The 13,611-nt window shown below is 42.5% G+C and overlaps 1 protein-coding gene across 1 annotated transcript in view; it reads left to right on the top strand.

Annotated features, from left to right (window-relative positions):
• The window catches only part of engl (endoglin, like), a 47,582-nt gene extending 36,070 nt beyond the window's left edge, over window positions 1-11,512 (top strand). Inside the window, exons 15-19 of the mRNA XM_036552151.1 lie at window positions 5,636-6,043; window positions 6,143-6,221; window positions 7,771-7,830; window positions 8,114-8,215; window positions 11,406-11,512. Coding sequence (XP_036408044.1) covers window positions 5,636-6,043; window positions 6,143-6,221; window positions 7,771-7,830; window positions 8,114-8,215; window positions 11,406-11,512 — 756 coding nt within the window. The remainder of the gene's footprint in view (window positions 1-5,635; window positions 6,044-6,142; window positions 6,222-7,770; window positions 7,831-8,113; window positions 8,216-11,405) is intronic.
• Window positions 11,513-13,611: the final 2,099 nt, after the last annotated feature.

The following is a 13,611-nucleotide window of genomic DNA, read 5'->3' as shown; positions in this document are numbered from 1 at the left end:
GGCCAGTAGCTGCCACATTTTTGTGGATCCCTGTCTTTTTTATGTATTAAATTTATTACTGCCTCTTGCATACTGTCTGGAAGACAACCCTTTTCTACAGCATCTTGGAAAACGGCGAGAAGCCACGGTGCAAATACATCTGAGAAAACCTTAAAAAATTAGACTGGGAAGCCATCCGTGCCTGGAGACTTCCCAGGTTGTAAGTCTCGGATGGCTTGCTGAATCTCCTACAAGGTAATATCCACGCCCATTTCATTTTGTTCTTCCTCTGATAAGATTAGCAGATCCACCGTAGAAAAAAACTATCTAGGTCAACATGGCTATCACTGCATTCCAATGTATATAGTTGTTCATAAAACAATTTAAATGTTTTATTAATGTCTGCATCGTCCCTCACTATCTCCTCCTTATCAGGTATTAGTGATTAGTGAGAATACTGTTGTCATGCCCTTTGAGCCAAGAACCTTCCTGCCCACTCCCCTTGTTCCTAGTACTTCTGTCTGCATCGGAATAGTGCAAATTCTGCTTTTTTTGCAAAATGGAGTTAAATTCTAATTCAAGTTTATTAAGTTTGGGCAGCATTGACTTGTCTAATTGTGAAGCATGTATTCCTTCTAGGTCTTTGATTTCTTTCTCCAATTCAGTGACACGACTGGCAGCTTGTTTTTTTTAGGTAGGAACAGTGTTTAATAAGGCGGCCTCTCAAAACTGCCTTGAATGCGTCCCACTCAACTGCTGGAGACTGATCCCCCATTATCTTCCCAATATTCTAATATTTCGCGTTTAATGAAATTACAAGATTGCTCATTTTGAAGCAGGGATGTGTTAAGTCTCCACCTTGTTGAGTGACTTGCTCCTCATCCAAGATGTAATACCATCTCCACAGGTGCATGATCTGACAGCACAATATTACCTATAGATGTTTGTTCAGTGATAGAGACTAATGCTTTTGAAACCAAGAAATAGTCTATCCTAGATTACGAGGTGTTACGTACTCGCTACCTCCCTGGCTCGTTTTGTCAGTATGGCGTTGTGAGAAGTACGAGCATAACCTGGCGTGTGTGCAAATGTAGAGAAAAAGAAAACAAAATGGCACCAGATGGACCTCGAAAAGGACGGGGCCTACCTGCTGCCTGGGTCTCCTTGGTGCTTGTTGGGCCAGCTCGTCCTCGCCTGCCTCGGTGGCCAACTCTGCGGTCTTGGGGATCGTTCCATATTTTGTTCGTTCAGGTTTTTTTTTCTTTTGTATTTTTCTTAAAATATCGCATGAGTGGCACCCGTGTAAGTCCCTCTTCCCGTGGGCTTGTGGATGGCGTCGGTGACCAACCCTTCTTTTTTGGTTAGCGTTAAGTAAATGGCTCAGCTGAAATTATTCTAAACCTACATGCACATAACTCAGCTCCGTTTCACTATTAGTTTTTTTCTCCGCTTGCTACAGCGAGAACCCACGAGGTGATCAATCTCGCATTATTCTTTCCCGTTGGAGGCAACCAAGCACTCAGCTCCTGGTGGCTGTTGCTGTCACCATTACCCGCCATTTTCCACCACACCCATTTGATCACCTGGAGCTTCTTTTAACAATCAAATGGCAGGTAGCCCCGCCTTCCGAGGAACCGTCAGCTGCATGATGATGTCAGCAGCAAGTGCCAAAAGAAAATAAATAAATAAACCAAAAACACTGGGTACATATGTGTGTGTGGCAGTCTACCCTCTCGTAACAGAGGCATGTGGATTTGAGTAAAAAGTATATTCTGTATCGGTAGGATGAAATAGCGTCCAAATTAATGTTAAGATGTTTATGTATTAAAATAATAATCCCCCTCTTATTGGAAGGGCCTGCGCCAAAATAAACCTTTCCTACCCACTCCCTTTGCAGTGTTAATGACTCTTCTTTCTCTATAAATGGGTCTCCTGTAAAAAGACAAGTTCTACTCTATTCCGCTTTAAGTATAGCAGAAGCTTCTTTCTCAAGAGCCAGATTTGCCCCTTTAACATTCCAAGACAGCACTTTGAGCTTTGAGCATATTTACCATATTATCTTATGATTACTATATCTTCTGAAAGATAATTGAAGCTTGGTTGACTTGAAAAAATAGTGTGAAGAGGCCCTGCCCACCTTGCGACTCTCCCCTGCGTGACCATGGACATGATAATTGACAAAGACAAAACCAACAGGCAACACCCAAAAAAAAGGAGCAAAACATTTGGAACCATGTCTCCATTATGAACAGAACGGGATTTAGTGGTTTCTCCTCTCTAACGAAACTGCAATAATACATCTGTGAAACTAGAAGTCCCCGTCCTGCTGAACACTCTCCCCCAGCCCCCGACTAACATATCAATTTCTAGTAAGAAGTAGATGAAACTGTTGGTGCACGCTAGTAATCTTCACTGTAAAACCTTGATCATCCTCACATATTGCGTGCAGTAATCAGTGTCTTTGACAGAAAGGCTGTAACCTTAAACGGCTGATATCAATATTGAAAATAATAAGAATAAATTAAAGAAAAAAACATAATGCCTCTTGACTTCGTGTCCTTTTGTAACACTTTAAGAACTATGCCAGCTCGGTACCTCTTTTTGTGTTGGAGTATAGCGTTAGTGAACAACATTAGTAACACAGTTTCTCACAAACTGAAATTAGTTATTTGAAGCCTTATGGTTGTGGTACACACCAACAGATCATCCAAATTGTCCAAGCAAAATCTTAAGCTAATAAACACTGAATGGCGTTAGCTAACTGCTACTGATCATCTGCTAACACTACAATATGCTAGCCAGTCACAACTTAAACATACCTGTGTAGCTAGAGTTCCAACGCAATATAATGTTAGCACAGCGTATCTTCTTCCCCTGGAGTCGCTGTTTTACTGCATTGAATTTCTTACGCCTCTGTAACCAGGGTTGGGAGGGTTACTTTAAAAATGTATGCCGATACAATTACTAATTACCTGTTAAAAAATTTAGTCAGTAACCTAATCCAAGTATCACAATATTAAAGTAATGTAACTTGATTACTTTCTGTTACTTTTGGATTGCTTCAATACCAAATATGACTATAATGTTAATTTGGTAGCTAGCTAGCTAACAATATAAAATTGTCAGAACAGTTTGCTTGCAGTGTCTGTGGTAAAATTAACCATTTTGTCAGAAGAGATGTGATGAGGCTGTAAGTTTGATAGCTAGCTAGATAGCTATTAGTAATATGACAGTTGAGCAAAGTGCATGAAAGCCAAATTAGCTAGCAAGCTATCTTTTATCTTAATGAAATATCTATCTTTTCCATCATCGCCCCCACAGTGGTGCAATGAACTCCCCACCCCCCTGAGAACAACTCCTTCACTGCAACCCTTCAGACGTGGGCTGAAGACAAACCTCTTCAGACTCTACCTGGACTGACACCCTTGCCATTTGACCTTGCAAATCTAAGATTCTTGGCTCATACTTGTAGCACTCTCTTACATTGTATTTGTAGCACTTTTTTGCCTAGGTAGTATAGCAGCACTTTATTATCCCAGTGACTGTATTTGATGTATGTAACCTTAGATCAGATTAGTTCTGTCTCGCTATACTGACCTTGTGCTCAGCTTCAGCACAATCTACATTGTATGACCTGTACACATCTTGCCCTTGTGCCTGTTGTTTGCCCACTATATGCACTTTTGTACATCGCTTTGGATAAAAGTGTCTGCTAAATGAATAAATGTAACTTTCTTTGTGTTTTTTTTTTTTACTGTAGCTAGCTAGCTAGCTATGTGTTTGTTTGCAAGGTGACATTTGTATTTGTCAGCGGAATGTGATAGTAGCTAGCTAGCTAGACTTACCTAGCTAGCTAATTTGGCTTTCACACACTTTACTAGCTATGAAACCAATACAGCTTCATCATGTCTTTTCTGAACAAATACTTCATTTTAACATTCATACTGCAAGCCAAGATATTGACTTCTGATCTTAAGTACTGTTTGCTAGCTAGCTAGCAACTTAATGTTAGTTAAGCTTATTCTGGTCTGGGGCTTGTGTTTTTACCCATACACCACCCCGTTACCAGTATCAACACCTACAGTCCCAAAATATTTTTCAGTAGTAGTAGTAGTAGTAGTAGTATTGACAGGTTAGCTAGCTAACTAACATTAACTTTAGCTAACTGGATTTCTGTGTAGCAAATGTTAGCAGTTGGTCTTACCTGTAAATGTTTCTTTAAATTAGATGTTGAGTCCTTGGATGATGACAGCATTTTTACAGCTGGAAGGCATAACTTTCACTGTACTGTGATGTTGTTCCCCTTCTCTGCTTTAAAGAAAATAATGGCAAAATGTCCACCCAGTGAGAGCATTTTTTTCATTAGAGGCCATAATAATGAATTGGCAACTGTAAGATTGGCTATGGTTTCACTCAAGACCACTGTGGTGTTTTGAGACTTGTGAAGTGTTGTAATATGTGTGCATGTGCATGGTAGTATATCGTTCTTTATTTTGAAATGTATATTAAAATTGTAATCCTGCTAATAATCCCCATTTTTACTAAGTGTATCGGTAATCTGATTATGTCTTTTTTTTCTGTAACGGAATACAGTTACCTTTTTTTTGTATCCTAATTACGTAACACTGATCCATGTGTTCCGTTACTCCCCAAGCCTGTCTATAACACCTCTTGGGAGAGGTCCTGGAAGAAGGACACCCGCTTCCCCTGCCATTCAACTCTCCTCTTCTCCTGGGCGGCCCGCAGAATGGTTTCTCTAGCGCTGAATTGCAGAGAATGAACAAGGATGTGTCGGCAGCGGCCACCCTCCCGTATTGGGCCAGTGCAGTGTGCTTGCTCTATTTCAAACCCTTTTTCCACATTGAGACCCAGTTTTTCAGAGAGTAGGGCGAGTGTGAAACTATTCATGTCTTGTTTTTCCGCGTTTTCTATGGTGCCCATAATCTGGACATTGTTCCATCTCCCTGTGTCTTCCAAGTAGGTAACTTTCTTCTGGAGTCTCTCTCCATGTTTACCACTACAGAATCTATAGCTGCCCCCCTGTTATTGCTAACATCCTCCAGTCCTGAAATTTGGGTTTCAGCCTCCGACATTCTATTCCCTAGTTGTTGCACCATGGTTTGAAATATTTCGAGCCCAGTTTTCATTTTGCTCACACCAGCTGCAATTCCTTGCAAAAGAACTTTGATGCTAGTGAGTTCGGCTTTAGTGTCATTGTGCGAGGCCTCTTCTGCTGTCGGAGTCTTTTTTTGGTGTCTAAGCGGTCGAGCAGGTAGTGCTTTTGTTTTGCTTTTGTTGTAAAGAATTTTGGTTTGTGTTATATTACTTTAATGCAATGAACTTATATAAGTTATTTTATGGGGGCTAAGGGTTCCCTGCCCAGCGGAGCTGAAAGCTAGGCGGCCATCACGGGTAGTTGCTTCACCAGAAGTCCGGAAGCCCGTTTGTTCTGAAGCTGTTGGCTGCCATTGATGGTTGATGACATGGCTGGGATTGAACCCAGGTTGAGCTGGTACTTGAGTCAAATGCTTTAACTACTGAGCTTAGATTGCCTTAATTTTTGTTTTTTGTGCATGTTTTAAAAAGTGCTATGGGCCAGTTCTGGGTGTTATGATGTTAACGTTAGTCCCACTCCTTCTCCCTCCCTCCCCCACAGGTGTCAGTGACAGGCATGATCAGGGAGGGTGTGGAGGTTCACTCCTGTGTGGTTTCACCACTGTCTGACCCCCAGGCCAATCCAGGCTGGCCAGTCATCCAGGATGGTTGCGCCTTTGATCCGTCACTCACTCTGAGCCCTGAGGTGGCAGGCAGAGTCAGGGCCAGAGTGGGGGAGGAAACTGTGAAGGAGGAAGTGAGAGGGGAGAGAGGAGAGGCAGAGGAGGGCAGGCCAGCTGACAGGGTACGATTCAGCTTTGTGCTACGGCCTGTTTACAACAACTCCATCCAGTTCCTGCACTGCAGACTGCGACAGTGTGAGGAGGGGCCCCAGAGGGTGACATCACATGACAGCTGTCACCATGGCCCCGCCCTCCCAACCCTCATTGCTAAGCCCAGGAACCAGCAGGTACTGTGCCCTATGCTCTAGTACAGTTTACCCGGACGCTGGAATGCAGTGGATATTCTGTAACCCACAATCACTCATATTCTTCCTGTCCTGTTCCAGTGCAAGTACAGGACTCTGTCCCGACCCGTGCTAGTCACACAGTCTTTTGGCCTGGCTCGGCTTCTGGCACCATCTGCTGGTCAGTAGTGCGCTGAACCACCACATGCAACAGTACAGCTTTTCATTGGCTAGAGAACTGAAATGTGCACTGCAGGGTAGCTCGCTCTATTAGTTCTACCATCTTTGTTAGGGTGTACTCACACTAGGCAATCCGTACTGTGCCCGAACACGTTTGACCCCCAAAGTCCAGTTCTTTTGACTAGTGTGATTGGTCCGTACTGTGCCCGGGCATGGTACGCTAAACCGTGCCCGGGCCCGCTTGAAGAAGTGGCCAAGGTTCACTTGGACTCGGTACGCATCAGTGTGATCGCTAATCGTGCCCGAGCACGGAACTCGAACAAGACGTCAATGATGCGACATGTCCCATTTAACAAATATACCCATTGTAGCAACAGTTAGCTGGATATCTGTTAGTTACACGCCCAGTCATAATAATTCTTTTATACCATCATTTGATTAGCTAGCTGACTTCCTAAACAAGCTGGCTACCTCCACAATGATCTTTGATTGGTTAGTTCTGTAGATCTATACCTAAAAATGACTCTGGATCCCACATTAGCTTGATTACTAGCAAGCGAAATAAATAACCATATTACATGGCGATGTAAGCACTGCTGTTGTCAGGGCTTAGTCAGAGTATCACAAATGAAGCAGCCAACCTGTTTAAGTAACTAGTTTTCAACAATTGTTCAGATTGGTAGCCTGTTAGCTAACTAGCTATGTTTGTCAAATTTATCGCTAGATAGCTAACATTAGTTCCCCAGCCAGTTAGCATGGATTATGCAACGCAGCGATTTTCAGTTAATTGTGCTGAACGTATGCTATATGAAGATTTTTACGGAGGCAGCTGACGGGTGAGGGAGGAATTTACTCGCTGACTACAATTCACGTTCATCAATTAGATGAGAACAAGACCCGTTATTAACCCAAATATTCTCGAATTAATTGAAAAGTGTACTATCCAATAGTAATAGAAGATGTATGTTGTTGTAATGATGACAGTAGCGCACACACAAGTAGTAGTCCTAACTGGTTAACATAAGCTAACATTATTGTGATTAAACTACTGAAAATCTCTGCGTTGCATAATCGATAAATCTATAAGGCATGTGAGAGGGCCGTGTGTCACCGCACCCAAAAACGACTTCAAATAAGCCTCAAAGTACAATCATGAACTATATTGTGCTGTGCTAGAGCGCTTTTCTTCGACACAAAAAGTTTGCATCGTGATGACGTAAGTGTGCTCGGGCCCGGAACATAAAGCGCAATGTGAGCGCAGACCAGCGGAGGAGTGGGGAGGGGGAGATAATCGTGCTCAGGCATGGTACAAGGCAACCGGGCCTAGTGTGAGTATACCCTTAGTTTCAGGCATTTTATGTGAACAGAAGTACATGCCTCTAAAAAGAAACTGTCATGAATTATACACACCACCATTTTTTAGTTTCTTGAACTCAAAGACAGAGATAATATTGAAGAGACATGACCTGAATGCTGAAGTAAGAGATATGGTCCAGTTGTAAAGGGTACTGATGAATGGCATGTGTGTGTGTTTCTGTTGTATTGCATAGGTCAAAGAGCTCACAAACCCAACCTGAAGCCACTGTCCAAGTCGAGCCTTGCAAAGAACAGTAAGTCCTTCTAAACCTTTGCCTCTCACTTAGCTCACAAAAAGGGTCATCCTTAGTTCCACAGCTCCCTCTAAATGTCCAATCACATTAAGAAGCCTGAGATCAGTGCCAGGGCACAAGCCCTCACTGTTTTTCTAGTGCAGTTCTAATGCTACATGCACAAGGCAGTAGTTTTATGTGGAAGTTGCTTAGGAAACACTCCTTTGGTTAATCCTAATCCTCCTTGTTTTGTGCTGTGATGTCACTTCCTTTATGACATCCTCTCTCTGGGTCTCTCCATCAGGCACTGGGGTTGACACTGGCCCAGTGGTGGGGATTGTGTTCGCTGCTTTCCTGATTGGCATCAGCCTCATGGGAGCACTGTGGTGCATCTATACTCACACAGGTGCGGTAGGAACAGCAGGACTCTAAGTGTGTACAGTGGGTAATCAATTGCCCTGTAACATTTATTAAATATATTGTAGTGCTCTTAAAGTGGACATGAAACAGCCTAATTTTTGTACAGAATTAAGTGTGTTGGAATTTATTTTGAGAAAGTTTTAGATATAAAACGATTACACGTTAAATTATAATAGATTTATATTTGGAACTAACTTATGCTTTCACTCTGGCTCACCGCCATATTGCCATTGCGTCACTAACTACGTCATGAGGTTAGTTGGAAAGTCGACTCAGGAAGACAGTAGTCGCGGCAGTGGTACGTAGAATTTCGAGAGTAACTTACTTGTTGTTCGAGAGAAAAGTGATTAAAAAAATAAACTAATTTTTAAATCAATATTTTGTGTCAAATTATTGATTTCTTTGGTAAGTGGCCGTGTAATAAGTGGGATAATGTACAGCTTTGCGTCGGGGTCCTGCATCACCTTGTCGGGGTTTATTTTACAATAATGACCAACTCGCTGTACATTATCCCTTACATATTATCTAATCATTATCTTATAAACTAGATGGCTGTGCTTTGACGAGACGTAACATAACCCTGGTCATACCTCTCTCTGCTCTGCCAGATGGGCGTACCATTGGGCCCTTTCCTTACAGCACACAGCTACTGCTTTGCTATTAGACTGGGTCAGACGGTCTGTATATAATCTTATAAGAGTGGCCTCGGACTTCAGCTTGTTGGTCCAGCGAATCACCAGTACGTCTGACTCCAAAACCCTTTTGTCCACATAGTCCTCTTGTCAGGACTCAGGCACGGACCACGAGTGCTCCAATTACAGGCGTTTAATAGCAGAATCCTCAAACAAGCAGGCAGTCCAAAAACAGGCAGGGTCAAAATACCAGGTAAGCAGTCCAAGGGCAAAACAGGGATCAAAAACAGTAACAGGCAGGGTCAAACCTTGAAGGCAGGCAGATCAGGCAATCAGGACAGAAGGGCAGGCAAAAACGAAGTCAAGGAACAGGCGAGGCAAAAACCAGCAAAATCCAAACAGGGTAAACAGGCGGGAAACGAGACAGGCAGAAACACTGAAACGAGACAGGCAGAAACACAGAGACAAGCAGGGTAGATATAGGGCTGGGCTGATTAGGAGATGGGAAGCAGGTGTGCAGGCAGGCGGGTGGAGACAATCAGGTGGGCGGAGACAGGGCGGAGAGCGGGGCAGGGCTAGAACACAAGGAAAACAAAGGCACATGGACAGGGAAAAACAAAAACACAACAGCTAGGGGGCGGGAGCCCTGACACCTCTTTTACAAAGTGCTCGCTACAAACCCTAGCATCACAGCTAATTGGAGGATTCTTTCGTTTCAGTGTAGCTAGCCAATGATAAAGAACTGCTTGCCGCTTAAGAGGCAAAGTATGAGAGTGGACAATCTTTCTTTCATTGCGGCATCCAGGAGCAATATAAAAGTGACCCCCCCCTTGCATCACTTTTTAGTTTGGCTTTTCTTATTTTCCATTGAGTCAGTGATTGTCAGTGCTGTCACTAGTAGTAGACAAGATGGTGCTACACTTGTTTCAAAAATGTAACTTAGATTACTTATTATTTTTAATCCAGTTTCACTGACAGTGTTAAACCTATAAGGAGTTTTAGAGTGGGAATCCATCTTGTAAAATACATCTAGTGTTTCATGTCCACTTTAAGAGTTAGCACCTCTGTTCTGTTTTGTTCTGTGTCCTCCCACCTCTTGCAGCCAGTATGCTGCAAAAGGGCTTGGGGCGGCGCAAAAGTGAAGGGTGTGTGATCACTACTGAATGAGTGAGGATGGGAGATGGGGTCTCCTCATGTTAAAGTGAACGTACAAGTATCAGGACACCCCGCACAATTCCTCTCAGACACAGGGTCTCCATCACTCTAAACTCTCCCCTACCCCCTCATGGCATCTAGCCAGTGGCCACATAGGTGCTGTTGGTCAGAGTCCCTAGAGAAAGGGCTCCAGTGCTAGCTGGTGGTGAAGCATGCCCTGAAGTGGCTTGTGTCATCTATCACCACACTGTCAGAGTGGCCGATGTCCCAGAATGATGCCTGCTGGGGCTGAACTTCCTGCAGAGGGTGGAAGGAGTATTGGATGTGGCCAAAGAGGTGCTGCTACTCTCCAGTAACCATCTGACTGGATTGATGTTCAAATGATCATTGCCCAGAGCCCTTTGCCAGAGTAGGGCTCCTGCCCCAGACTGCATCAGCTCCTATAGATCACCTCTGAAAACCTCCAAAGGCTAAACAAAAGAGGCAGAGCAACCTTGGAAGTTCCCAACCTCAGTACCTGCCCTTGCTTACCACAAATATACATTTCCCCAAACCCCACTGCATCTGCCAGCCTCCCACCAAGCCATTGTGAAGCCATCTTTGGGATGTCATGTACCAGTTCCCCTGTGTCTTAACCATTTGCCACACTGAAGTGAGTTGGACCCACCTGTTGCAGCACACAATACAGGCACCCTCTAATGAAGATCCCAACACCTACTGGTAGCCAGAATGGAAGCTGAGGAACAATGCCTGCAAGAGATAAGTCCATGAGCTTCCCTGGGTGTGATAGTCCCTAAGAAGGACAGAACCTGGCAAATCTAAACAGAGAAGTGACAGCTGAATGAAATACCTCTCAAAGACTCATATGTGCCACCCTGCATTGATGCTGTTTCTCCTCATTGGATTTAGGTCACAGCTACTGGCAGGTGGCCTGTAAGTGACAACAGATTTTATCACAGGGCAAATATACAAGAAAACTTTGCAAATTACAAGGACTTTGCAATGCACCATCAACATATGAAAGGCTTATGGAGAGGGTGCTGACAGATATTCCCACAGAGAGGGATCTCGATCCCGATTAAAGGATCCCGATGGCATGTTAGGGTCTCTGGGGACCTTCTTGACTGGATAGCTACAGCAATGGATAGCTGATGCAAACTTCTGAGAAGTGTCCATTGTTAAGGAAGGCAGTGAGCTAAAGTAAAAAGGCCACAACAGTCCCTCTGCATTTAAAACTGTTTTAGGTATGGCACATTGTAGTGCTACATTAAAACTAATGGCTGTTTTTAAACTATCAATGCATGTCTTGTATCTGGTTTGCTTCACCTAAAGACACTGTAATATTGAAAACTAATGGATGATTGTTGATCTGTGATTGACTGTTCCCAGGGGTGGCTCTGCCACAAAGAAGAGGTAGTCTGCCTGAAACAATGGACCAAACCACTGCCTCCTGGAACCCCCCTGCATCACAGGAACAGTCCAACAGTTCAGTGTAATGGTGAGAAGCCCTGCAAAGTGACCAGCAGTGTAGACAAAGCAGGCAAGAATAAATAGACATTCGCAGCACAAAGTTAAAAAAAAAGTCAACAGTATGTTAGCATTATCTTGTTCATTAGGCATAGACCAGCATACAGTAGGGTGAAATGCTTTGGATCTGTGTATCTCAAACAAGCACATTTTTATACATTATTCTTCTCTAGTAACCAATTGTTTTACCCACAGGATCTTTTGCTGACAGCAGAGAAAGAGAAACATAGAAACAGAAGATGGAATTTGTTTGTGTGTCTGTGTGTGCACATATGTGCATGCATGTGTGAATGGCAAAGTGAATGAGAGCACACATTGTGCATTGTATATGTGGAGTTTGCATTATTATGGGTCCACCTTTGGAATTCCTTTCAGCATTCACTAATAACAGTTTAAAAACATAGCACCTTTAACTGAACTATCACACCAACCACCTTGATCAATGTTCTGATTGGATAAGACACACTGGCAGGACATGAAAGTATATGATCATAAGACAGAAGCATGTTCAGTGAGTTTGAACAATAAAAAAGGAAAAGAATTTAAAAGAACAGATTTCAGTGCTTTACAAGAGGAAGGGCATATTTGTATATTTCTGTTTATCTGTGAAAATGTGTGTTTATTTTGTTTTCTCAATAAAATAGAACTCAGTGATGCAAAGCGTGGTGTGGGTTATAATTTTATTAAGTGATAATCTGGGCATACATGAACATAAGAAAACTAGAGACAGATTCATTAGAATATTATTACACTATCTGGACAGCAAATGACAGTAGTTGAGAACATTACATTGGCTTCATATGGGTGCTGAGTGCTACAAATGCTGTTATATCACTCGCAGTGTGATCACATAATGAAGAATGCAGTGTTAATCTCGTCAATGAAATTACTGACGAAAATGTTCATTGATGAAGGATTTTTTAATTTTGCCAATGATAACGAAGACAAGATACTGTTGACGAAAATAAGATGAGACAAAAATAACACTGCAAGACATTATCAACATACTGCCAATGTTTTATAAGAAGAAAAATCTAGAAAGACTGTAGTTGATTCAAATAATGTAATTACATTACCTTCTAAAAATTAGCTAATAATTCAGTGTAGTTGTTACAAGGCTATTATTTCAAGAGCTCAAGTTTGAGCAGTAGGATTTGTGTCTCATGTCATGACGGGGTGCTCAAGACTACCACCTACAGGCTGCATAGTACGTTATTAGTGCACAGCCGCATCACAGAGGCATGAGAATGTTGACAGCGGGAAGAAAAAGATTTAGTATCTGGCAATACTTTGTTTGATTCAGCCACATCTAAAACAGTATGCAATGTGTGAGCGTACTCCTGAAAGGGAAAACAACTCCGCAGGCGACGGCATCTGCAGCAGGAACACATGGCTGTCTGTAAATTGATAAGTTCATAAACTAAGTGAAAGATCAAGATAGACTTGCTAATGTGACTAGCTAACATCAGCTAGCTAGCTACTGATGTGTAACATTATTGCTAACCAATATATATATTTGATTAGCTAGCTGACTTCCTTAAATATAACAAGCTGGCTACCTCCAAAATCATCTTTGATTGGTTAGTTCTGTAGATCTACACCTAAAAACAATTCTGTGGATCCCCACATTAGCTTGATTACTAGCAAGTGAAATAAAACTAACCATACTTTACGTGGAGATGTAAGCATTGCTGTTGTCAGGGGCTTAGTCAGAGTATCACAAATGAAGCAGCCAACCTGTTTAAGTAGCTAGTCTTCAACAATTGTTCAGATAGGTAGCCTGTTAGCTAACTAGCTATGTTTGTCAAATCTATCGCTAGACAGCTAACATTAACTCCCCAGCCAGTTAACAATGGTTAACAGTAGCTAACATTATTGTGATTTAGGCTACTGTAATCTGACACAAATCTGACACAAAATATTGGCCTGTCCCTTAGCATAATGACTGAAATGTCAGCTGCCTCTGTAAAAATCTTCTTATACATGCAGCACGATTAACTGAAAATCGCTGCGTTGCATAATAAATCTATAAGGCATATGAGAGGGGCATGTGTCACCGCACCCAAAA

Source organism: Megalops cyprinoides, chromosome 19 (assembly GCF_013368585.1).
Source record: "Megalops cyprinoides isolate fMegCyp1 chromosome 19, fMegCyp1.pri, whole genome shotgun sequence".
NCBI classification, from domain to species: Eukaryota; Metazoa; Chordata; class Actinopteri; order Elopiformes; family Megalopidae; genus Megalops; species Megalops cyprinoides.
Note: the sequence above shows the minus strand (reverse complement) of the source record. Positions and strands in the feature narration are given on the sequence as shown.